General features: G+C 47.0%; 1 protein-coding gene across 2 annotated transcripts; it reads right to left on the bottom strand.

Annotated features, from left to right (window-relative positions):
* Positions 1-863: 863 nt before the first annotated feature.
* On the bottom strand, positions 864-25,840 carry LOC111842626 (serine/threonine-protein kinase PAK 1-like). 2 transcript variants are annotated; one of them, XM_023809463.2, is made up of 15 exons: positions 25,554-25,840; positions 20,242-20,497; positions 19,428-19,522; positions 18,242-18,389; positions 17,826-17,863; positions 17,546-17,665; positions 12,712-12,910; positions 12,061-12,124; positions 11,672-11,720; positions 11,069-11,181; positions 10,828-10,945; positions 9,643-9,742; positions 9,139-9,335; positions 7,892-8,029; positions 864-2,112 (listed from the first exon to the last, which is right to left on the bottom strand). In XM_023809463.2, the coding sequence occupies exons 2-15, from the start codon at positions 20,432-20,434 to the stop codon at positions 2,026-2,028; spliced, it is 1,659 nt and encodes a 552-aa protein (XP_023665231.1). In that variant the 5' UTR covers positions 20,435-20,497; positions 25,554-25,840; the 3' UTR covers positions 864-2,025. The 2 variants fall into 2 exon arrangements, with proteins under 2 accessions (XP_023665231.1, XP_023665222.1); XM_023809454.2 differs by having other exon boundaries at positions 25,570-25,839.
* Positions 25,841-26,237: the final 397 nt, after the last annotated feature.

Raw genomic sequence — 26,237 nt, 5'->3', positions numbered from 1 at the left:
CATTAAATAAATAAGTGGTCAGATGGCACAGTAGTTTGGTAGTTAGCACTTATACCTCTAGGACCAGGGTTTGAGTCTCTGCCCTGTGTGTGTTGAGTTTGCATGTTCTCCCTGTGTCGTCATAGGGTTTCCTCTGGGGTCTCTCTACAGTCCAAAACCACGCTAAGTACAGTTGCTAAACTGTAGGTATGAATGGTGTTGTACCCTGACAGATGGGCACCCCATCCTGGGTTACCCCCTCCTTGCTCCTGTAGCTTCTGGAATAGACTCTGGACCCCTGTGACCCAGCACAGGACAAGTAGTTATGGAAATGAATGTTCAGGAGCTAGCTACAACGTAGCTATAGACTCACAATGTAACAGCTTGCTGAGGTTCAAAGTGTCACAGTCTGTCGGAGCAGTGTCCTCCTGAACCAGAATATGGTGCTCAGTGAGTGAACACAGGAATCCACAAAACTGCATCAGTGTAAATATGTCCTGTCTTGCTTATTAAGTTTTTTAGCTAATGAAATGGGAAAAAAACAATAGACAAGTGGCTCCTGAGTTGTTTTTGCTGAGCTGCTGTTTTGTTGCCATATTGCACAAGTCTCTGCTCCTGACTTGATAAGCAGATCGCTTCCAACAACCTGAATATTGAGACACTGGGTTTGAGAGCCAGCAGCTGCGATGCAGGGAATCACTTGGAGATTCAGGTAGTCCAGCTGCAAGGTGGCATCTCTGTGATGACTGGGGGGTGGGAGGGTGGGGAAAAGCCTCCAAAGATCACAGAGGAAATCTGAGCTGAGCCTCTGATTTTTGTCATTCATATCAGAATTAAAATGTATCACCATCACCAAATTCAGACACAATACAAATACATTCATAATCAGTTACCCAGGGAAAAAACAGGGATGTTTATTCGGTGTCTTATGTCTGTAAACAGTATTATTATGAATAAATAATTTAGGAATTGATATACATAAAATATGACTTTCTACTGTCAAATTCCAACTGCAAACAGAAACAGTGCAACCAAACCAGCATTGTCCACTGAATAAATACGATGGTGGGAGTTCTGCATCTCAGTACTTGAAATTTTTTTTGGCAAGGTAATGACATTCCCACCCCCAAAAGTTAATTGCCACCCAGGACATTATTATTTAGAATTCTGCTGGGAGTATTGATACAGCTAAAGTGAATCGGACAGCATAATGCAGTGGTTCTCAAATTGTGAGTCATGAACCTTAGTGGGGGAGGGGCTCGCTGAATAATTGGGAGGGGTCACGAGATGATTTTCCAAACAAGTTTATAACCATTTTTTTCTCCTCCCCCCATTAATTAATATAGCAAACAATCCGTTAGCAAGTTTTAGCACTGGCGTATTTTATTTTGGAGACACTCGCCCCCAGACCTTGGCTTTGTGTCGCTGTGTGGACCTCAAGGACAAATAGTGGATTACCCCTGAAACAGAGCATGTGCTATTGGATCAGTGAATTGTTTCTTTTTTGGGGGGGGGGGATCTCCAGACAAAATGTTTGAGAACCACTGATATAAACAAAAAGCAACATCCGTTAACACACATTAGCACAGACTGATACACCTTATGCAAAATAAAATCAATATTAAATAGGATTTATATAGTGAATATCCTATAAATATAGAGTACTAATTCTGATCTTTTTAATTTTGTTGCAATGCAGATGTAAAAATAGCAAGAGGACAAAAAAAGCCAAAACCTGAATATAGCAAAAGAAAATCTATTCATCATTTGTACCTGTGAAATTGCAGAGCTACAGTAGGAACAACTGCTATTATGCCAAATAACCATTCAATATTAAAATATATCATCCTAGCTCAGGACCCCAAAGAGGAAATGCAATGGGGTTCCCATGGCAACGAGGTCCCTTCGAAGATCAGTGGCTTGTTTTCGTCTGCCGTTTGGCAACTGGGTGCGGGAAGTCTGCAAATGAGACTGGGGGAGACCCGCAGAGGGGCCTTCACTGGGGGGGGGGAGGAGAACAGGACAGCCAGTCCGGGGAAGATGCATCTATCGATTGTTCTTGGTTGCTTCCTTGGCGGCCAGAATGAGGGGGGTGAGGCTGGACAGGGGTTTTGCCCCCTTCAGAAAACGGTGCTGGGGATAGAGGAGGAAATGGGCAAAAGTCACTAATAGGCACCAGAGTGTCTGCTATCACACATGGAGCATAAGGCACTGTGGGAGCGAATCCAGACATCTTTTTTGGACACTTTTTTTAGCATCTTACACTGCAAGGAAAGGTCATCAATTTATATGTTTGCCCTGGGATTCGACCCCAAGACTGCTACATATTGAGTACAATGCATTAAAGGTCGAGCTACAGGGACAGAGAGGCAGGATTCCTCTTGAATTCTTTGCAGAGACACGTCTTCATATAAGTATAAATAAGATTTATACTTGTATGACTTATAAGTAAAACTAAAATCTGTGTAAAATGGTTCATGTAAATCTATCCACCAGGCAATATTACTCTGTGTGCAAAATTATTAGGCAAGTGTGTCCTCTTTTCTGACCAATATTTTCAGTCCAGATGAATCTCTAATTAAGAGTGAACTGTTTGAAAGCAGAGCAGGTTCAGTATTTGGTCTGAGTACTTTCTGGTTGCAGAAAAACAGGAAAACATAGATACTTTCTTGCGCAGAATTATTAAGCAAATTATTATTACTGTTAAAATGGGCCAAAAAAGGACCTTAAAGACAGCAGACGAAAAACAACATAGCAAAGTGCCAGTCAGAGGAATGCAAAACAATTGAAATTACCAGACTTTTGAAACATGATCACCGTATAATCAAGTGTTTTGTGGCCAACAGCCAAAGAGGACTAAAGAAGCATTTAAAGAGAAGACAACAAATTAACTGCCAAAGGTCTGTGCCAGATTCAAGGGGAGACTTCCAGAAACCCTTTAGCATCAAGTGTCATAATTTTTCAAAACTGCAATCTGAACAGAATCTCCGGAAGTACTAAGTGCAGTGTACTGCGTGACATCGCTACGGTCACGAAGGCTGAAACATGACCTCCTCAATATGGTGCACAAGGTAAAACATTAAGAATGGACACAGACACGTCACGTCAAGACTGATGTTACAAAGGTTTTTGTGGACAGACGAGATGAAAGTGACTCTTGATGGAGCAGATGGATGGGCCAGCGGATGGACACCTTCTTCACGGTGGTGCAGGAGATGATAGGGGGCCACAATTATCAGTGATGAACCTTTCAGACCTTTCTGGCTGCAGATGATTCATGCAGCACAATGCCCCTTCCCATGCACCAAAGTATTCCATAGATTGGCTTAGAAAGGCTTGGAAGGTGACTGAATTATGACGAGGCCCTTCATCGACTGACTTAACCCTCTTTGAGAACTACTGGGCCTTACTAAAGAATGAGATTTACCAAGAAGGCAAGCAGTACATTTCTCAGAGCTGTATCTGGGAAGCGGTCCTAGCTGCCTCAGCTAATAATAGATGGGATCAAATCAAAAACCTGACTGGTTCAATGGAGAACAGGCTCATGATGGTCATTGAGAAGGAAGGTGGCTGTACAGAACACTAAACGTGGTGAAGTAGACCATTATTCGTTATATATACTGAATAACAAAAAATATTTCTTATTATTAATTATTATTTCTGTTTATGGTGAAGAGGGAAAATCCACTTAGTTTCTGAATGCCAAATAATTGTGCACACTGATTATAAAGTGCTTTTCTTTTATTAATTTTTTTGTGAAAGTCTAATGTAACATTTTCTCTCTAAGTAAATTTTCTTGGATCAAAAGAAAACTTCTCAATTCATTTTTATGTCTGTCCAACTTTGTCTTAAAATTATCTCCAGGAATAGTACCTGCCTACTAATTCTGTGCACAATGTATGTATGTGAATCTGGAAGGAAATCACACTAAATGCCTGCACAATGGTCAGGATTCAGACACACATACAATGTGTGCAGCTTACAAGTAAAGGTTAATGACTGAGATCCTCTGATGCAGACCAGAAACAGACCTAGACTGACAATACACCTTGCAATCCACAGCAGGCCTGACAAATCCTACTCTGAGAGCTAAGCACTAAGCTTACAGTTTCTCATTGCTGCCTTCTCATTGGGTACCTAATGTCTAATTAGCAGCAGACTCAACCAATACCTGGCTGACACAGCCTAAGAACATCCTAATTGCAGAAAGATCACCATGCTTTGGGAACTCTCTGAGGTCTGATTTTGAGAGCACCATGCCTACAACTGGAAAATGTGTGCTAGAACTTTATTACAAGGCTGACAGCTTTACTGCACAATTTAACTAGATCCTGTCAGAATGAGAATGGGTGTGTCCGAAATCGCGCACTTGAGCACTTTTAGTGCGCGATTTTAGGGCGTAGTGCGCTCACCCCTGATTTACACTGGATGCGTATCCGCTGCGGTGCGAATGCGCTGCGTTCCCATTCCGTCCGAGGCCGTCCGCCAATTCACACTGGATGCGTTTGTGGTCCGTATCTCATCTGGCGCGCCGCTGGTTTGCGAGATCACATGACCACGGGAGAATAACATTTAACATAACATGTATCTATGTTTCTATGGGTAAAATTATGTGTCACTCCCATATAGGTTACTGAACACTTTATTAGGAGTTTACAAGTACTTCACAGTACAGGTTACTTTCATTAAAAATCAAGTATATACATAGTTAATTGGAAGATTCAACTTATCGTCAAATCCCAAAACTTCTGAAGTTTAACTCCACGCCTTCTCCTTTCTACTATTATCCTTGTAAAAAGGATGTCTGGGGTAGTACACAATTCCGTGTTTCTCCACCTCCAAAATTAATTTTTCCTCGTCTATGATGTGACGGAGAATTGGCGCATGCGCTCTGTGTTGCGTTCTTGATCCGTATCCGTCAAAAATAGACATGATGCGCATCTGCCGGACGCGTGACGGAACAGAGATGTAGCGGAGACGCAACGCAGCGGATCTGGTGTAAACTGATGCATTGACTTTATTGGCGGCGATTGCCTGCGGCTGCCGTGTCGGAAACGCACCGCAGCGGATATGCATCCAGTGTAAATCAGGGGTAACACTGACAACTAAGCTAAAATTGTGTCAGTAAAATTGAAAGTACCCAGATGGTGCACTGAAAACGGCCAGAAAACGCAGTGCAGAACGATGGACACTACTCGCATTTTGACTACGTAGCAGAAGGGGAGGGACTTTCGGCAAGATTTCAGAGTTGAATAATGGCGGACATTCATATAAATGTAAGTAACGTTAATAAAATTATTTTACTGATGTATACTGCGGTGTGTAGCCTGTCACTCTCTGACGACAGTTATGGATAATTTGAGTTTGCGATTATATCGACTTAGAAGAGTTCGCACACGTACAGTAAATGTTAGCAGTTTTTAGCTGGTTAGGCGTTCGTAGATAGGTTATACATGTTATAAGTGTTCTATGTTCCATCCATCCATCCATCCATTTACTTCCGCTTATCCGAGGTCGGGTCACGGGGGCAAGCAGTCTCAGCAGGGAAACCCAGACTTCCCTCTCCCCGGCCACTTCCTCCAGCTCCTCTGGGGGGATCCCGAGGCGTTCCCAGGCCAGCCGAGAGACATAGTCCTGGAGGGACTATGTCTCTCGGCTGGCCTGGGAACGCCTCGGGTCCTGGGTCTTCCACGGGGCCTCCTCCCAGTGGGACATGCCCAGAACACCTCACCAGGGAGGTGTCCAGGAGGCATCCTAAGCAGATGCCCGAGCCACCTCATCTGGCTCCTCTCAATGCGGAGGAGCAGCGGCCCTACTCTGAGTCTCTCCTGAATGACCGAGCTCCTCACCCTATCTCTAAGGGAGAGCCCAGCCACCCTGCGGAGAAAACTCATTTCGGCCGCTTGCACTCGAGATCTCGTTCTTTCGGTCACTACCCACAGCTCATGACCATAGGTGAGGGTAGGAACGTAGATCGACCGGTAAATCGAGAGCTTTGCCTTTTGGCTCAGCTCCTTCTTCACCATGACAGACTGATGCAGCGCCCGCATCACTGCTGACGCCGCACCGATCCGCCTGTCGATCTCCCGCTCAATCCTTCCCTCACTCGTGAACAAGACCCCGAGATACTTAAACTCGTCCACTTGGGGAAGAACCTCCTCCCCGACCTGGAGAGAGCACTCCACCCTTTTCCGACTGAGGACCATGGTCTCGGATTTGGAGGTGCTGATTTTCATTCCAGCCGCTTCACACTCGGCTGCGAACTGTTCCAGTGAGAGCCGAAGGTCACGGTCTGATGAGGCCAACAGAACCACATCATCTGCAAAAAGCAGAGACCCAATCCTGAGGTCACCAAACCGGACACCCTCAATGCCCTGGCTGCGCCTAGAAATTCTGTCCATAAAGGTTATGAACAGAATCGATGATAAAGGGCAGCCCTGGCGGAGTCCAACCCTCACCGGGAACGAGTCCAACTTACTGCCGGCAATGTGGACCAAGCTCTGACACCGGTCGTACAGGGACCGAACAGCCCTTATAAGGCAGTCCGGCACCCCGTACTCCCAGAGCACTCCCCACAGGACTCCCCGAGGGACGCGGTCAAATGCCTTCTCCAAGTCCACAAAGCACATGTAGACTGGTTGGGCAAACTCCCACGCACCCTCCAGGACCCTGCCGAGAGTATAGAGCTGGTCCACTGTTCCACGGCCAGGGCGAAAACCACACTGCTCCTCCTGAATCCGAGGTTCGACTATCCGACAGACCCTCCTCTCCAGCACCCCCGAATAGACCTTACCAGGGAGGCTGAGGAGTGTGATCCCCCCATAGTTGGAACACACCCTCCGGTCTCCCTTCTTAAAGATGGGGACCACCACCCCGGTCTGCCAATCCAGAGGCACCGCCCCCGATGTCCAAGCAATGCCGCAGATGCGTGTCAACCAAGACAGCCCCGCAACATCCAGAGCCTTGAGGAACTCCGGGCGGATCTCATCCACCCCCGGGGCCCAGGGGCTTAAAGCCCCAGGCAACTTAGCTCCTGGGATCATTGGAACACGCAAACCTCTCCACCACGATAAGGTGTCGGCTCCAGGAGTTTGTAAATGTTACTCGTTGTTATTGAACCTCCAGAATCGCGATCAAATGCTAGTCCATCACTTCCGTTAAGTGCAAAACGTTAGTGTTCTTTTTAGGACAGCACTTACCCATGGTAGTGTGAACTACAGAAGGAAGTGCGCAGTGAGCACTACGCACTACATCTCAGTGCACTGACGCAAGTGCGCGATTTCGGACACACCGTATGTATTCCCTGGTTGCCCCCTCACCCCCCATCTAATTCCTGCTCCTCCCATACCCTCCAACGTCTACAATCTCTAACCCCCCTAGACACTTTCTCCAACAGTCACTCTTCTTTTTGATGCCACAAAACAGTGCCATTTCAGTTTTGGTACAATTTGTTTCAGAATGAAATTTGTCTAATTGTAATAAGCTCAGTCAAATACTTTTCGAGTTATCATGCTCACAAGATCAAGCATCTTCTGTAGTCACCCTACTAATTGCTGTTACTAAGCAGTGTTGCTTCAATTTTTGTATGATTTGTCTCAGTTCTCAGTTCCAGATTTACCCGTGCAACTTGTCTGAGCTTGAAAAAAAATCTGTAAAAAACCTTCTGGGGAGTTGTGTGCCTGCAGTGGTGGCAGTTGGCAGGTTCTAAAACCTTATGTATTCCGGGTCCAGGGAATACAATGAATAACCCCGTGGTGTTAATGTGGAAACTACAGTAATGAATATGCATCTTTATTGAGACACTCTTCTCGTTTTTGTATGAAATCATGTTAGGGATGAACTTGGAGGAAGACTGTGCCTGTGAGAGTCAGCTCAGCTTTTCCCAGCATCCTTTAGGTCCTGGTGAATTCACCTGCAAGAGCTCCTTGGCCGAGCCCCTCCTTTCCACATCCATCTCCAGACAGCGTTTTAGAAAGTCTCGGAAGACACTGGACAGCCTCTCTGGGTTCTGCAGCTCTGGTGTGCCATTGGTGGCGATGAGGTACAGCGCCTACGGAGTGGAAATGGTGGGGGGGACACTGAACAATAAATGGACAGAAGACATCCCAAAAGTATCACAGTGGCAAGACATCTTCCAAGGAGGATAGTCTTTTCTTATATTGCATTATTGTTTGTCCTATTTCCTGATAAACCTGTCCCGCACCCTGCAACTCTGGGATAAGAATTTCACCGGGTTGTGCAGTGTGTGGTTTAGTCAGGCCTCTTTGTCTATAACTGGAAGGTTGCTGGGTCAAATCCCATCTTTGGACGAAGAATCACATTCTTGTTGAACCCTTAACCCCGAAATGCTCCAAGGGTGGCCTGACTCTGGATAAATGGCCTGACCCTGCACTCAGACCCCAAATTTCTCTCTGTGTGTGTGTTTAATGTAAAGAAGATGGGACAAGCAAAGAGTAGCATTCCAGTGTAGCTGTACTCAAGAAAATGCACAAAGCATCATTTCATTTCCAGAGAACCTGCATTTTCGAGTTGTTGGCTGAAGACAGATATCGAAGGTTTCTCTAAAAACACTTAATTTTATGGTGAGAAAAACATAATTGTTTCAAGATGTTTTCATTTGTATTCTTATCACACACCAAACAGTTAGAAATAGTTTATAGTTCTGAGTGTTTTCTTGCAAAATATCACCAAACACTAGTAAACATAACATCTGCAAGCTCTTACAGCAACATGGGTCTCCAGGAAGCCCTCAATGTCAACAGAGCCATCCTGGAATCTAGGGCCTCGTTCGACATTACTACCCCCTCCCCCCTCACCCACCCAAAATATTCCTTAGTGGCAGAAGCACATCAATAGGACCAGAATTTGTTTGTCCCCTCATACAAATTACAAAAAGTACAGCTGGGCTAACAAAAAAAAACACCATTAAATGAAACAGGTGCTGATGTGCCTGGGAAATGTGTTTTTGATGAGTTTTAGACCCTTTTGATTTTAATTGGTAATGAAGACACCAAAGTGTTTTTGTGCTGGGAGACAGACCTCTTACATATTCTGATCTGTGAGGATCTGCATCTCTCTGTTTACATAACAAACAACCAGTGATGGGAAAGTTGTGGTTGCTATGACAACCTGCCAGCCAATCCCCAGTCCTCCCCTCACCCTCAGTGGGTTCTCGTTGAGGTATGGAGGCTCCCCCTCCACCATCTCGATGGCCATGATGCCCAGGGACCAGATGTCCACCTTGGGCCCATATGCCTTCCGGGTCACAACCTCAGGGGCCATCCAATAGGGCGTGCCCACCATGGTGCTGCGTTTGCTCTGCTCAGGGGTGATCTGGGCACAGAAGCCGAAGTCCGCTGCACAAAGGAACAGACAGAGAGCGCTGTTCAGTAAACACTAACTACTGCAGAAATTTCACATTGCTGAATTTCATAAGCCACAAGAATTAAGAGCTTGTCTCAATGTTGCCCTCTGGAGGCAACAATATTAAACTGCTTTTTCTGCACAAGAATGCTAATCCACTACCAGTGAGAGACTGTATCATTTGGGTTTTATCTTGTTTTTTTGTTGCTGTGCATGTGATGTCTTCTCAGCAAAATCCCGCAGAGGAAAAGCACAGCACTAAGAGGACTGCGGTACAGTGAGGACAGGAAGTGGACTCACTGAGCTTGACGGAGCCGTCCATGCCCAGCAGTATATTGTCACTCTTGATGTCCCGGTGGATCACCTGGTTCGAGTGTAGGAATTCCAGGGCCTGCAGACACTGCAGAAACCAGAGGACGACAGAATCAGAAAACGGGCAATGACACTGAACACATGACACTGTGGGCCCCTAGTGCACTGCCCTGCTGCAGACTTCAGTGGAGAGAAAAGAAAGTCCCTAGAGTGGAATTCAAAGTACAGACTCAAGTCATTGACTTGCAACTCGAAATTTGATGACTTGTGACTCAATTTGGCAAAACTCATGGAAAGACTTGGATGGACTTAAGAACTTGAGAATTAGGTAATCATTGGTCATTGTTGACACACCACAGCACACAGTACACAACAATGAAATGTGTTCTCTGCATTTAACCCACATGTGACATCGTGACATAGCAAGAGGCAGCTAATTCAGCACCTGGGGAGCAGTGCTTGGGGGTGATACCTTGCTCAGGGTACTTTAGTGGTGCTTTGCTGGTCGGGGATTCGAACTAGCAAGCTTTCAATTACATGTGCACTTCCCTAACCATTAATATACCACTGCCCTTGGAACTCGGACAATGACTCAAGAAGGATTATAGTCCCCCTCTGTATACCATAATGTTAATTGTATAATTTCTGTGTATATTAATTCTCTGCAGTCTGCATTCTTAGTTGGCTGAATGTAAGGTCTCCTGAGATAGTTTGTTGGAAAGATGCATCACTCCCTGCATGTACATGGACATAAAAACTGTGTGAGGAAAACCGTGAGTGGAGACTCTTTTCAAACCGTGGTCCCCTATCTCTCCCTATAAAGTACGTATCCTCTGATGTACAGTGGCAGGTTATTGCTGGAACAAGTTTTAATCACTAAGCGTTAAAAAAACCGACACAGGAAGGACTCAAGTTATATGATTCACATCTCGACTTGGACTCGGGTCACAAATTTTATGACTTGTGACTTGACAGCAAAAATTATGAAATGACTTGGACTTTGCATTAGATTTGAGGGCAAATGACTTGAGACTTGGCGGACTGCAATGTTTTGACTTGAGGCTTGACTAAGACTCGCCAAGGAATGACTTGTTCCCATCCCTGCAGATCACTAGTAGGCCCCAGTGCAGAACTCTGGCATGGGCCCTAAGAAGTTGTTTATCATTTACTCACCTCTCGACACACGGCAGCAATCTGTGCTTCATCCATGCAGGTCTCAGTTACAACGTCAGTTAGGGAGCCTCCAGCCAAGTACTCCATCACCACCCAGAGCTCATCCCCTACCAAGTAACTAAAGGCAGGGATGCAACACAGGCCAGTGTGAACTTACAGTAACTGCTTCATGAACATTCCACTCTTCTTGCAAACAAGCTAAGCTGATAAAGGTGAACAGAGGTAAGCTAGCAAATGGTACCTGTCCAGGTAGTTGACAATGTTGGCGTTTTTGTTTTCCCTCATCACCAGGATCTCGTTAATGATCAGTTCCTTCTTGGGCTGCTGCTGCAGGTTCATCTGCTTGATGGCCACCTGGAGACAAAGCGAGGAACCCGATGAAACAGGCAACGCAACAATCTGAGGTTCAGAGCCATGCGTTCCTAATAATCATGATCTGTATTTAGCAGGAACTAATGGAATTAAACCTGTGTGTTACATTAAGAGAAGAAATGCAACAAGTGACAACAAATAATGGTTCTTCACAAAGTACAGAGGAAAAAAACGATTTGTTGCTTTTGTTAGAAGAGCACAAAAATAACACTATGTCCTAATAGTCGGAAATTGGACACATTTAAGGTTGACCAGGCAAACGTAATAGGTGGCTACTGTCATCCGTGTTGTAACTAAGTGTTTAAAGAATCAAAATCTCAATGTCATAGCAACTGTAGCTGAGAAATAGTGCTTCAAGAAGCTGGCTTCCCTGAAGTACGTTGACTTTATCCAAGTTGCCATATTCATAGTGGTTGTCATCTTATTTTTTACCAATAGGGGATACGGCCCATTCACAAACATGCGACAGTACCTCTTGTCCTGTGGCAATGTCTATGGCGGTGTAAACTGTTCCTGATGCTCTGTGAAAGAGAGGAGAATTGAACCAGCACTGGAGGTTTGCCATTGTGGGTCGTTAACTAGACAAACACTGAGTCTTCATAACAGAAAATGGTTTTGCTTGGTTTAATTTGAATGAGTTTGTGGGAAAAATTTGCTTTATGTGATTAATATACACACTGAGACCAGCGGGAGGAATGATGGTTAGGGACTTGGGCTTAGAAGCAACTGTCTGACGATGGCTGAAGCAACAACCTGATGATGGCTGAAGCAACGACCTGATGATGGCTGAAGCAACGACCTGACGATGCTTCTTTATGAATGTTACAGTGTAAAAACAGTAAAGTGTGTTTGGATACATACCCCTGTCCAATCTTTTCAAAGCGAGTATACTTCTTCTTGGGGTCTCCCACACTAACTATGCTGCCTGAGAGATAAAATGAAAAAAGGTGGTAAGAAAGGGGTCACCTGGGGTACAGTGGAGAACAATCTCCAGGGAAAAGGAAGGAAGATTATGACTGAACGGGGCTCCAGATTACGATAAGAACCATAAATCCCAGTTTATCCCACTTTTGACCCTGAGGATGGTGTGGCCACTTTTTCCCATCCTAAAACTGCAATGATGGAAGCCTATAATCCCAGACATGCCACCCTAAAGCATTAGCGTAAGACACTGCAAAACTGGTTCAGTTGCTCAACACCAGCTGTGGCCAGCAGAGGGCGACAACAACACACTGCAAAAGGGTTACTTTACATGTGGCTCAAAATTGGACAAAAAATTCCACTGCAGGATTTTGAGTGGAAGCACCAATTTAATTATAGCAGATGCATTTTTTTAAAGGGACACAGATCAAGGTGATACCCATGAGGAGACAAAAACATAGAGGAAATCTATACTGGCACACTTTTAAGCTTCTGAGAATGTGAATGGTTATAATGAGAAGAACGTGTTGGACTTACAATATGGACACCACCCAAAACTCATGTATGTCACTGCAAACTGAAGACACTCACGTAGTTTGTCCAGGATTTCCTCATCGGACATCTTCTTCCTGCGGGCTTTGTCCATGGCTCGTGGCTGCTGGGCCGACACCGAGGGTGAGGAGGAAGACGGTGCCGGGGCAGGACTGCTGGTCTCCGGGGTGGGCAATGTGGGCGAAGTCGCGGCGTCTTTGGTGAGAGGCGTGGGCTCGACCACAGACCGGGTGTATATCTGTGCAAATACAGCAGCCACAGGCTATAATACGCCATTGTTCGGTAAATATTTCCGCCACCATTAGGCATCATTCTGAACCAGAAACTGTCAAGTGGGGAAACCACTGAGCTGGAGCGGCAGGATGAGTGAAGACTGATGAAGTGGTAATTGGACGAAATGTTACTCTGCACAATCAGAAGGACCAATAAGTATGTTCAGGGTTGGCCTAAGCAAGATTTGGAGGGGGGGGGGGGGTTTCTGATGGTAAAATCTGCCATGCGGATCGATTGTTCCATTTTCCCTGGGGCAGGGGCCCAGATTCTGCCGGGGCCCTAGTTTGCTTATGCCTTGGGCTGGATCTGGGTATTTTGCGTGACAAAATGTCCCTGGCTGTTCCTCTGCTGCACCTCCACAGAAGGCACCATAACCTAAATTTCGACGCTGCACAAAAAGCCGAAATGCAAAAAACTTCCGAAGCTGCATCAGTGAAGTAATAAAAAAAACAATGACGCTGATATTGATGGCAATAATTACATCATTACAAGCTTCCCCATGTGCTGCTCAGTGAACACCACTCCTTCACCGCGTAGAAATCAGGCCTCGGATGTGACGGCAGCCCTGCCAGCAAAGTCTGAAATCTTGTTAAACAAATTACATCTGTTTCTTGGATTCCTGGAACGTTAAATTGATTCGCTGGGTGAATTTCGGCATTAGAGTCATCTTCTGCTTTTTTAATGTGATACAAAGAAAGGGCTGAAAGGTGCGTAACTTAATCCGCAGGGGATGCACCCTCTGCTTGCCCTCCTGTGACAGCTCACAGCAGCCATCGCTCTTTCATTTTCAAAGGCATTCCTATAAATCACACAAACTGTGTTAATATCAGTCCTCCGGTGTGCGGTTTGCAAGTATATAGGTTCTGGATTAAGACCGGGACAAAATGGCTTCTACACCAGATCAATTAATATGGAAATGGTAAAAACAAAAAATCACCCACGTCTCCTAATTTCTGGACAATCTACATAATACACTTAACGAATCTCATCCTCACTCCTTCCAAATGTGTGTGTGTGTGTGTGTGTGTGTGCATGGGGGACAGTAGGGGAAAGACAGCTTAAGGGGCAGAATATGTGTAACTGGTGGGGGGGTGTCACGCCCCGCTCCGTCCGCTCCCGATGTGTGCCACGCCCACCTCATTACCTCCTGTTTCGCCCTAAGTGTTCCCACCTGTAGCTCGTTCTCTGTTACCTAGTCTTGTGTATTTAGTCCGAGTCTCAGTCTGTATTCCCCAGATCTGTCATTGTGTATTGTCCGTTGATGTCCTTACCTGTCCGTCCGTTCGCTAATAAACCCCCATTCTACCCGTAAGTTTGGCTGAGCTCGCTTGCTTCCCTGCTCGCCTTACGCCGAACGTGACAGAATGACAGATCTCTCCGAAAGCACGAAGCAGCAGTCCGAGCACCACCGGCTCGGACTGCTGCAAACTTTCGTGTATTGGCAATCCCAGCCAGAGGTCCTGGAGGACCCGGTAGCCATGGAGCTGGCTAGCCGGGGCCGGGACCTGCTTCAAGAGGAGCGCCCGCCCGGACAGCATTACCCGCTGACGAAAGCCCGGAAATGCCTCCGTCGGCTACAGCGCCGGCTCACCGAGCGAGGAGAGGAAGAGCCGGAGGCGACTCCCACGCTCTACCTGGGAGCCTGCACTCTCCTCCCCGCCTGGGATGACACCGCCACTACCAGCCTGGCCCGCCTCCATCCGGAGAAGCCACCTCCGATGGAGGCGTACTATTACCGGCTGGAGCGTCTGGGCGTCGGAGGTATCCGCGCCGTAAGAGACGCTATTCCCCGGGTCCCGAGAGCCCTTAAAGGGAAGGCGCCTGCGCGCTCGGCACCCCTCCTGCCGCCTCCGGACCTGCATGGTCCGGACCCTGCTGCAGCTGCCGCCGCTCTGCCTGCGGCACCGCCTGCTGTAGCATCCGCCGCTCTGCCCGCGGCACCGCTTGCTGCTGATGCCGCCGCTCTGCCCGCGGCACCGCCTGCTGCTGCGGTTGCTGTCGCCGATCTGCTCACGGCTGCACTGCCTGCCGCTGCCGCCTCTCTGCCCGCGGCACCGCCTGCCGCAGCTGCCGCCGATCTGCCCGCGGCTGCACTGCCTGCTACCGCCGCCGATCCGCCCGCGGCTGCGCTGCCTGCTGCCGCCGCCGATCTGCCCGCGGCTGCACTGCCTGCTGCCGCCGCCGATCCGCCTGCAGCACCCCTTTGCCCGCCTGTCCAGCCCGACTCGCCTGTCCAGCCCGACTCGCCTGTCCAGCCCGACTCGCCTGTCCTGCTTGACCCGCCTGACCCGCCTGGCTTGCCTGCAGTCCCGGTTGCTGGCCGCGTGGAGGCTGCGCCCGCCGAGGCGCCCCCTGCTGGCTGCGTGGAGGCTGCGCCCGCCGAGGCGCCCCCTGCTGGCTGCGTGGAGGCTGCGCCCGCCGAGGCGCCCCCTGCTGGCTGCGTGGAGGCTGCGCCCGCCGAGGCGCCCCCTGCTGGCTGCGTGGATGTTGCGCCCGCCGAGGCGCCCCCTGCTGGCCGCGTGGAGGCTGCGTCCGCCGAGGCGCTCCCCGCTGGCCGCGTGGTGGAGGTGCCCGCCAAGGCGCCCCCTGCTGACCACGAGACGGCGGCGCTCGTCTTGCCCGTCCTGCCGGCACCTGAACCGCCCGTTTTGCCGGTCCTGCCGGCACCTGAACTACCTGTGTTGCCTGTCCTGCCGGCACCTGAACTACCTGTGTTGCCTGTCCTGCCGGCACCTGAACTACCTGTGTTGCCTGTCCTGCCGGCACCTGAACTACCTGTGTTGCCTGTCCTGCCGGCATCTGAACTACCTGTTTTGCCTGTCCTGCCAGCACCTGAACGGCCTGAGGTGGCCACAGTTACGCCCCCTGCTGGCCGTGTGATGGCGGCGCCCGCCGTGGCACTCCCTCCCGGTCGCGTGCTGGCGGCGCCCGCCAAGGCGCCCCCTGCTGACCGGACACCCGAGGCGCCCGCCCAAGCGGCCTCTGCTGGACTCATGCCCGCGGCCCTGCCTGAGGCCGCCGTTCCGGTCCCGCCCGCGGCCCCGCCTGAGGCCGCCGTTCCGGTCCCGCCCGCGGCTCGGGATGCCCCGCCTGCGGCCACGCCCGCGGCTCTGGCTGCCCCGCCTGCGGCCACGCCCGCGGCTCTGACTGCCACGCCTGTTGCCTCATTAGAGGTCATGACTCCCTCGCCCTTACCCCAGCAAGGCCGACGCCCCCCAGGACCCCGCCTGTCAGTGTCCCGTAAGGGACGGGGACACAGGCGTCGGGCCCGGGTCCCGCCCGCCCTGCCCCCTGGCTCGCCCGTTCGGCCCCTGGCTGTGGCTCGGTGGCTGCCTGCGGGTCCTGCGCCTCGGGGTCGGCGGTCGCCGCCGGGTCCCCCCCTGGTCCCTGGGTGCCGGTCCTCGGTCCCGCCTCCGGCTCCCGGTCGGCCGCCTCCGGGCCCCCCTGCTCCGGCTTGGCGTCGGACGGCGCCTTCGCCGGCTGCGGCTGCGCCTCCGCCTGCCGCGGCTTCCCCCTCCTGCCTGCCTTCCCTGGTGTTCCCTCCTGCTCCCTCCTGGTCCCCTCCGTCACTCCCTCGTCCCGTCCCCTTGGTCCCTGGGTGGTCCCCTCCTGCTCCCTTCTCCCTCTCCCCTGCGGCCCCTCCGGCCGCTGCCCGTCGCCCGCCTGGGCCTTTTCGTGCTCCCCTTGTTCCTCCTCCCTTTCCGTTCGTCCCGCCTGTTTCTCCTTCTGGTCCCTTTGTCCCTCCTTTTGGCACCCCTGGCCCTTTCGTGTCGCCTGTGGGTGTTCCCCCTGTGTCTCCCTTCTGGGTCTGTCTCTCCGCCTTCCCTGTTCTCTGTCAGGTCCTGTCCTTCGTTTCGTCCCTGTTCGTCTTTTGCGTCTCCGTCCTGTTCCCTGGGTTTGGTTGACGTTCTGTTTTGTCTTTCAGGTCCTGTTCCCTCGTCCCGTCCGTCGCCTCCTCCCTGGCGCGCCCGGTGTGCGCGCCTTTGGGGGGGGGTTATGTCACGCCCCGCTCCGTCCGCTCCCGATGTGTGCCACGCCCACCTCATTACCTCCTGTTTCGCCCTAAGTGTTCCCACCTGTAGCTCGTTCTGTTACCTAGTCTTGTGTATTTAGTCCGAGTCTCAGTCTGTATTCCCCAGATCTGTCATTGTGTATTGTCCGTTGATGTCCTTACCTGTCCGTCCGTTCGCTAATAAACCCCCATTCTACCCGTAAGTTTGGCTGAGCTCGCTTGCTTCCCTGCTCGCCTTACGCCGAACGTGACAGGGGGTCTTTGCAAATGCTATTAATGCCCTTCTTCTAAGGAGGTTAGGGATGCCAAAAATTAAGCCTTTCTTCATCCTTCCATTACATCCTATATTGTCAAATTCAGACCCTCCAAAACTCTCAAAGAACATGTCAAGTCAGGAGGGGGCTCCTTGTATTCATCAAAACCATGGCGACAGATTTGCATCTCCTTTAGCTTTATTAATCAGTATTAAGATAGACGTTAATCATAGCTATTTTGGCTCTCCGCTTCAGGAACGGAGATACAATGAGTGATGGAGGTACACAGTACAGCCGTGTAGGTTGGGGGTGGAAGGGTCGATGTGACACCCACCGATTTGGTGTGCTCTGGCCGAGGTGCGATCACCGGCGGCGGCATGGTCTCTTCATCATCGTCCTCCTCATCCTCCGAGAAAGTGCTGATGGAGAGGTTCTCAGATGTAGCCTTGGCAGTCTACGTACAGTTGAAGTTGGAGTGGAGACGTTATCAGTATCAGTTTTGAGGAGGGAACTTATCATAGATGCTTGCAACAGTGTAGCCAAAATCCATCTCCTCCCAGATTTATCACCATTTTATCAGCCCCCTTACGTCACCTCTACAACCCAGAACTTACCAGAACATTTAAAGAATTGCAGTTATCCAGCATTTTATCTGTACAAGGAAAACAGAACCCAGCATGAGAATTCACTAAACAGAGAGGAGTAATTCAGACACGACTGAAAAACTGTCTGCATCCTATAATACTCCCAAGATAATCCTGAGATTTTTTAAAAATGCAAATTTAAATAGCAATCGATTAATACTTTACTGCTAAACCATATGTGCTGCCACAGCAGTAAGCCACAGGCAAACACCTTTTGAGGCCTGATTCCCGACTGAGTTTTTAAAGTCTCGGACTTACAATACAGTTTTTCCCAACCCGGTCCTCAGGGACCCCCGGACAATCCGGGAACTGGAAGGGAGCAAAAACATGGACCGTCTGTGGGTCCCCGAGGGCCTGGTTGGGAATCACTGCTATAAGAGACTCGCCTGTGAAGCTCATGTACTTCTGGCTGTTGGTGGTCTCCTTGGAGTCATAGAACTTGAGCACATCCAGCACAGCCTGTGGGTTCTTCTTCTGCTCCAGCTTGGTGATATTGGAGGTCTGAAGGAGGCGAGCCCACTGCTCCGGCATTCCCTGGGTACATATACATCATGCTTTAGAGTAATTTGGTTTCCCTTTTTTTCATCACAACGTAACAGATCTTGAATTCTGATACCAGAATTTTGATTCATGGACCAATTCACTGACATAACATTTTTCAGCCAAAGAAAATATGGTAAGACTTTACATTTATATATCATAAATACATTTATATACTTTGCATTATATACAGTAACACTTTATAATGCATTCATATAACATTCAGTGCACCTTAATAACGCATTCATAATGTATTCGTAGAACATTCATAAGCATCATGTAAGTATACTATAACATCCTAACATTCCGTAAGAGCTTTAATAAACATGAATAACAAATTTTATATGATTATAAAATTATGATGTTTGATATTATATTATATTATATTATATTGTATTATATTATATTATATATTACAGCTGCCATATCTTGTTCCTCGAAAGTATTATGACTGCAATGCTTTAAGACATGTTTAAGTATACTGACATGCTGCTTATGAATGTTCTATGAATGCACTATGAAAGTGCAGTTAATGTAAAGTGTTACCGAATATACTAAAATAATGCTACAAGCCATGATTTTTTTCAGCCAAACACTATGTGTAAAAACAACATATTATGCACCAACTTCCTTGGCACAGTAAGTAAGTGTTGTTGATTGTTATTTATATAAGCTGTTTTCATTGTTCTGGTGATATTTAGATTTGGTTTGAGCTGGAAACACAATTAATTTTTCTGTTCAGAATAATGGATTCAATTTAGGTCTTCTGATTTTCTCCTGGTTTTTCAAGAACTAATCAGTAGCTTAAAGTCAAGGAAAGGATGTACACACATTTAGAAGCACTTAGAACACTTATAGTTGCACACACAGAATCAGCAGTGATGGGGAAGTTTCTCGTAAAATTAATCCATTACAGACAAAGGTGGAAACTTTCCACTTCTGTCTGTAATGGATTACTTTTGTGAGTAACTTGCCTAACATTGAGAATCAGAAAAATGCACACTGCTGAAAATAACACAAGCAGGTACTCACAGTGAACTCCCCAGTCACCGCATCAAAGCCCACATGAATGGTGTGCTCAAAGTCTGAAGGCAGTGAGATCTCAGGCCTCTCTTTCTTCCTATTGGCTGGTAAAAGAAGTGCAAGCATAACTTGGGGCACCTAACAAAAACTGCTGCATCCACTGTGGATGACACAAGCACTGAGGTACATGCTGAGGAGGGCTGTGAACTTAGTAAAGCTGAAAGGATTTCATAGCTTTTTCATTTAGTTAGACCCTTGATAGTCATGACTTCAGTACAGATGCGTCTCGACATACAATGGAGTTACATTCTGATGAACACATTGTAAATTAAAAATATCGTAAGCCAAATATGAATACGATACGATAAATAAATAATTGTATCAAAGTTTGGTTTGATGACTACTGAGAGTGGATCGCACCACTGTAAAGTCGTAACATCCTAAGTTGAACCATCATAAATCGAGGAGCATCTGTATAATGGAAAGCAAGAAATGAAAACATTAAGCAAAAAAATAAACATTAAAGTTCAAATTAAATATCAAGGATTTTAACCTGGGCCTACAGGTTTAATTAAAAAATATTTTAACATAATTGACAAATTATGAGAAGAGAATGAAAGCACGCATTCTCTTGATACAGCAAATACATTATGTTCCTTTTACTCTTGTTTGTTCTCTGGATAGGTGCTTCCACTAAATATATAACAGGTTAACAAGGCATAAATGTTAAGTGTAAAAGAAATTCATTAGGAATTCAATAAGGATCGAAGGCGTGATCTTTCTCTCAATCCAGGAGACCCACTCAAAAGCTCATGGAACTCACTCTTGTCGCCCCCACCAGTGAGAATGGAGCGTATTGAACGATCCTTCCTCTTCTTATCCTCGGGGTTTGGCGGCAAAGGTCTGATGCCATGGCCGAGTGGAGTAGAGTCCTTAACGCAGGCCCCGATCATAGCGCTGGTGTTCCTCAGTGGGGGTGCAGGAGGCCTATCATCCACCTCCCCACTGTCGGCCATCTTCGTGCGGACGTGTGCAGTCAGTCACCCGGTCAGCTTCCACAGCCTGACCAAATGGTTTGACTGAAAGCAGAGGTTAAGGGAAGCAAAGTTGTTTCTATACTAAGAATTCCGGATTTACAGACGTGCTTTTGAATCTGTTGTAATAATAACAACAGTGTTCGTGACAGAGATTTCTGCATCACCATTTCTGCTTCAAGAATTGAAGTTCAATGGCTTTGTTTGTCAGGAGGCTCTGTGCCATGATGTCATACCAGGAAAGGAGGCAAAACTGAGATTTTCACCATGATTGATGACTTGGGAGGGAGAGGAAAAGAAAAAACAAGCTGGAGAGGAAGCAGAAGGTGAATAGGAAGCTGCCAGTCATCATAACAAAAATTACTGGTTTAGACTGGTCTATAGAGTCTCAGAATCAAGGTTCATACGATGAACTGGACCAGTGGTCTCCAACTCCGGTCCTGGAGAGCTACTAACCAGTAGGTTTTCTATCCTACCTGGCTTCTGATGAGCCACACTAGTTCTCAGGTAAATACCAGGAGCAGGTGTGACTCATCAGAAGCCAGGTAGGATAGAAAACCTACTGGTTAGTAGCTCTCCAGAACCGGAGTTGGAGACCCCTGAACTGGAGCTTCACCTTGAATGCAAGGGAGGAAGAATGGGTCAGGATGCTTCAGCCAATTAACGAGGGTGGTGGGCATTATGATAATATGGTATTGTGGGAATTTTTAAATGTTGCCAACAAAATTAGACAATAAAATTTGCCAATTGGCAAAATATGACATGGAGAACCTACCCCCCCAAAACATACTCAATTTTAATCTGGCAAAATTTCAAAATACTGTTATACAGTATAGCTCTGTTGTGTATAGCTCAGAATACTGTTGTTTTTGAAAATACCATCAAATACCGTATATGGCGATATAATGTCTGGATGGTATGACAATATGAAAAAATTACACTCAAGCCTAAATGGACCTAATGAACTCTTGTCTGAGCCCCAGTGTGCCAGTCTTTCAATGTTTTCCAGTGGCATGGATTTCCTAACACACAATTCTAGGCAAAATTTCAGGATTTTGCGGAAAGCTATTACCGTCACGAAGCCAATGTTCCGATGACTAAGAATACAACCTGGAATTCAATTCGAGAAGGGGACACATGGGAGTGGGGGGAACAAAACCAGAAAAAGCTGCCTCACTACATTCCATCATTACCGTGCGGCTAGTGGAAAATCCTGTGACGAGATGGACAACGCTAAACAGGATTCCGAAGCCAATTCAAGCTGAATCTATTTCCCAGGATGAATGATACAGCCTCATTGCAGGAATCTGGAGCACGTGTAACGCCATCTGTGATACAGATGGATTATCCTATGATCTTATTTCACTCTGCCATCTACATTCAATTTGATTGTGGAAAGAAATGATCAGTAAACCATCCATTATGGCAGTAGAATAACTGATTGAGATTGAGTTCAGTGAATAAGATCATCAACAGACAATTATTAGGGTAGCTGAGAAGGCTTCCCCATGCATTGTTTCCCGGTGTTTCTTTGGAAAAAAAACAGAATAGAAAAAGGCAGTTCTCATCAAGGCTGCTAAAATGTCTCCACATCCCCAAAAATTCAGATGAAATGAGGTTTCAAATATGCAATTAAAGACCAATAAGTACAACTATCTCCTTTCAAACCGCAGCATAACTCAGGAAGTGGAAACTGAGAGACATACTTCTTGCATTATGTTACTTAAAGATGAGCCAGCAAACATTCCCTTGCCTACAAGCATTTTGCAGTAGGTGTCTCTTGCTCCACAAAATCCTATTACTTTCTTACACAGCACCAGGTTTTCACGTTCCCAGTTAAACATGAATATGAATGGGGGAGGGTCATTTAGCCTAAATGCTCACAGTTATTGTGTTTTGTGTGAAAAGTGATAGCTACGAAGCCAGAAAATCTGAGCTGATGGGGTTTGGACAGACCCCAGTGCCAGAGAAGGGGCTGCTGGTCTGGGGGAATGATGAACAGCTTACTGACTCTCTGTCAAATTAATTCCACCATTAACTTTGCCCACAAACTCCTTCCTGCATCTCCAGTTTCCCGGCAGAACCAAACCAACCAAACCACAGGAAGTCCTTATTATCCTCATGGCACGACTTAAAGATCTGCTGCTTTGGGGTTGTTTGAGGAAATGACTCTCTTTTAACGTTGCAGTATGATGGATGCTAATAGCAGATTTGAGAAATGTCACTTTTTCCATTTCACAGTAACTCAGTCCTTGAGCAACAGGTACTGAGGTATTTCATTCTGAATATCAATAAAACCTTTGTGGTTTTTTTCATGATGGTTTGTGGTTTTATGTAAGTCGAAACCTGTTAGTATATTTTGTAGGTGCTCATAGGTCTAATTCCATTTAAAACCTTGTGTATCCTTAATTTTACTGGAAAATAAAAATAAAACTAAAATATAACATTCCTTCAGATGCTATTTTCTTAGATGATCGCCGGCGTCCCGATTATCAGTTTCAGTGAATGTGCAGTAATGTCTCAGTGAATCACAAGCGAGCCTCCATGTCCGCTAGGCCAGGCCCTCGCACACGCCACAAAACACACCCAGCAACCTGCCGCCTACGCCAGAATCCACACCGTCACGGACGAAAAAAAACAACGGGCGCAGAAGGTCCCTCCGCAGGGGCTGTCAGCCGGAAGAGAGGAACGTACAGAGAGACCAGAAGACTCAGACCCATGCTGTGAGGTGACTGCTCCACACACAAACACACACACACACACATTTTTTTTGGCTTGTCCAGATTCAGCAGTTATCTATTACATCCACAGTTAGCCCCCAAACTGAACTGTAACTGTCCCACACGAGCAGGACTGGGTGTGGGGTGGGAGGGGTACAAACATCCTGGCCCTACTGTGAGCGGCAGATGGCATTAAAGGAGGCAGGCCAATTTGCATTTAAATGGGTCCAACAGAAAGCCTCGTGGTCCGGGACAATGTACACCTGCCGTTCCCAAAGGGAGATGCGGAGGAGGTGGCACTCTTGTCTTTCAGCGAGAATAAGCTCGCTGTCCCATCCCAGAGGTGCCGGGAATCTCGCTCCGCACCCTAAGTTTCCAGGGATTCCGAGTTAAGTTACAGCACAATGAAAGACTGGGTCAACAACAGATATAAAAAAGCACAGGATGCCCCACATTCGCCGAAGATAAGATAAGATAAGACTTTATTGAACCCACACCAGGGAAATTTACTTGTTAGAACAGCCTAAAAATAAAGAAATAAACAAACAAATAAACAAAGTAGAAATAAACGAGAAAAATTGTCAATGATCTTCCATCCTTATTTAACTGTTTAAGTACTATGTCGCCGACGGTATTAGCTCAAAACCCCATAATATATACATTACACTTCCTCCCGTGTTTTTCCCTGTGAGAATAGCGTTAAACTGCAAATTTGACCAGACAAACGCAGTCCTCTGTTTCGTGGTGCACCGTAAGACACACAGAGAGAGAAACAGAGACAAGAGGACTGCTTTTCCCCCATCTTGTCTGCAAAGACTTCAACTATGGTGCATAATCTGTGAGACACCGCGGGCTGGGGTCGTTTATGGAGCGCCAATCTCTGCGGGGCAAATTATAGGGTTTTAGTGCGCTCACAGGAGCAGCCAAGGGAGGCGAGGGCAGGATGATTACGACACAGAACGGCAGATTTCTCTCATGCTAACCGATCATGATCTCAGCTTTCCGTTACAGCCTCCACACACTCACCCTGAGGTGGAAGCTTAATGTGGAGACTAGTGGCTAAAGATTTGGTAGTGTACGGTCTGTACTTTCCCCTGGAGTCATGTGATGCTGATCCCATTTACAGTTATGCTACAGTATACAAGCAGATGGTTCTGTCTATATAATCGTTTTTTTTTACCACAAGTATATATTCAGTGTATATGCTTACGGATATTATAAGGGACAGTAACTCAGGGTAGGTACGTATCTTCTTTAAATCCTCAAGGAAGCTGCACCCCACCATAAACACCCAGCACACTTAAAACATCCTAGCAGTACAACTTATACAGCATTTACAGAAATATGTGCCTAATGTATTGTGTACTTAACGCACCTAAAGATAAATTGCGTGGAGTATGTGTCAGTATGTAACTAGGAAATCGTGGGAGCACCAAGATCGAGTCGTGAATGCTGCTGTGGAGTTGTAACTAAAAATAGGCTACCCAATAACCCGAGTTGCTGCGGTGTGGATATTTCTACATTTTTAGCTTAGGTTACAGTAATCATCTTAAGGCTGTTTTAATGACAGTCCTGAAGAATTACAAATCCATGAAAATATTTTATTTACTCGGTATGTCATGCAGAAACCAAAGTTCTGGCGAGAATGTATTTCTCCGTTACAAAATATCAGTGGTACTCAGTTAGGGTCCTGTCCTGGCGCAGGATGCACAGATTTTCAGCCTTCCCCAGCGCTCGACTGAACAAATTTTTACGCTAATTACGCTATTCTCGGCGAGTACGTTTCTAGTGACTGACAGAAAGCTGATACATTGCAGCCCACCAGGACAACCGTATTCAATAAAGACGTACAACACAATCTGATGTACAGCATAAGGCTTCATACATGATTAACAATCCGGAATATTAAAACGAATAAACAAACTTTACATGTTTTGCCCTAGTTCATTAACTTATTATTACGGCCAAATGGACCTTATCATTCCACAAAACAACGAGGGATATCTATCTTATGCATTAATCTGCCAACCAAAATTACTGTAAACGTCACAGAAACGTTCATCTCAGAGGTCAGATGCACGGTGGTGCACCCATGTATTTGGAAAATATACATAAGCTTTTGTAGCGCATCTCGGATGATGCAAAACACCATCAATGCAAGTTTATCGGGGTGACTTTAATAAGTCAGAAGAGACTACAGCTAATTAAAATCTCGGCCGACTGTCACTCTATCCAACGCTGCACACCCTTCGCCTGAAGGGATGCGCAGGCGCGCTTGCACCCCTCACAAAAGCCCCGGGAGGAGCGCTCTGTCCCAGGGGCCCGCACAACGCGTAAAGTGGCGCTTACCGCGGAAGAAATAACAGAAGTACGACAATCACCTGCATTGCAACGTACCTGCAGCGGTCTCAGGGTATCACACTCCAGTCTAGTCCCTTTTCCTAAAGCATGCACGTCCACTCTACCTGCTCACCGCTTTTTTTCCTCCGGTATAAACAACTTGCCGACGAGCATACCCCCCCTGATAGCATTGTTAGGCTCCTGCAAAACCGCTACATAGCAACACCCGCCCACCATGCACGCTGCCAATATGCCGGGAAGGCGGATCTGCTGTGGAACAGTCAGTCCATTCAGGGAGAAGATGTGACCGGCAGAAGGTGACGTTATGTCTTTGTGTCTTTTTTATAGCAGTTAGCGAAATTTCATGTGACGTCACCTTACCGATTTAACTGAATTAAATTAACTGAGTTTAGTGAGAGACGAAGGTTGTCTAGTGTTGCGCATCTCTAAATTTGTTAGTTAACCAGCGTTACATGACATTCGAATTTGATAATAAATATGGCAAATATCGGTCCAGTGGGAATATATTGTGCTTTATAATGTTGATGCTTTCATTATGTTATGCCAAAAGTCAATATAAATACGTCAGTATAAATCAGAGCACCGCAAGTAAACGGAGATATACAGTCACTCTAAATGGTCATAAATTATACACTCATGTTTTATCTACTGGGTATTTCATCGTCTTTTATTTACAGCTAGATCAGCTGTCTAAATGAAGTTTG

This window comes from Paramormyrops kingsleyae, chromosome 18 (assembly GCF_048594095.1).
Source record: "Paramormyrops kingsleyae isolate MSU_618 chromosome 18, PKINGS_0.4, whole genome shotgun sequence".
Taxonomy (NCBI): Eukaryota; Metazoa; Chordata; class Actinopteri; order Osteoglossiformes; family Mormyridae; genus Paramormyrops; species Paramormyrops kingsleyae.
This window is presented reverse-complemented; position numbering and strand designations above follow the sequence as displayed.

Coding starts and splice junctions, on each gene's coding strand:
- LOC111842626 (XM_023809463.2), bottom strand. CDS start 20,434: ATGGCCGACAGTGGGGAGGTGGATGATAGGCCTCCTGCACCCCCACTG. Junction 17,864..18,241: donor GAAGTACATGAGCTTCACAG/GCGAGTCTCTTA, acceptor TTCCTTGTACAG/ATAAAATGCTGGATAACTGC. Junction 12,125..12,711: donor GGAAATCCTGGACAAACTAC/GTGAGTGTCTTC, acceptor TTTATCTCTCAG/GCAGCATAGTTAGTGTGGGA.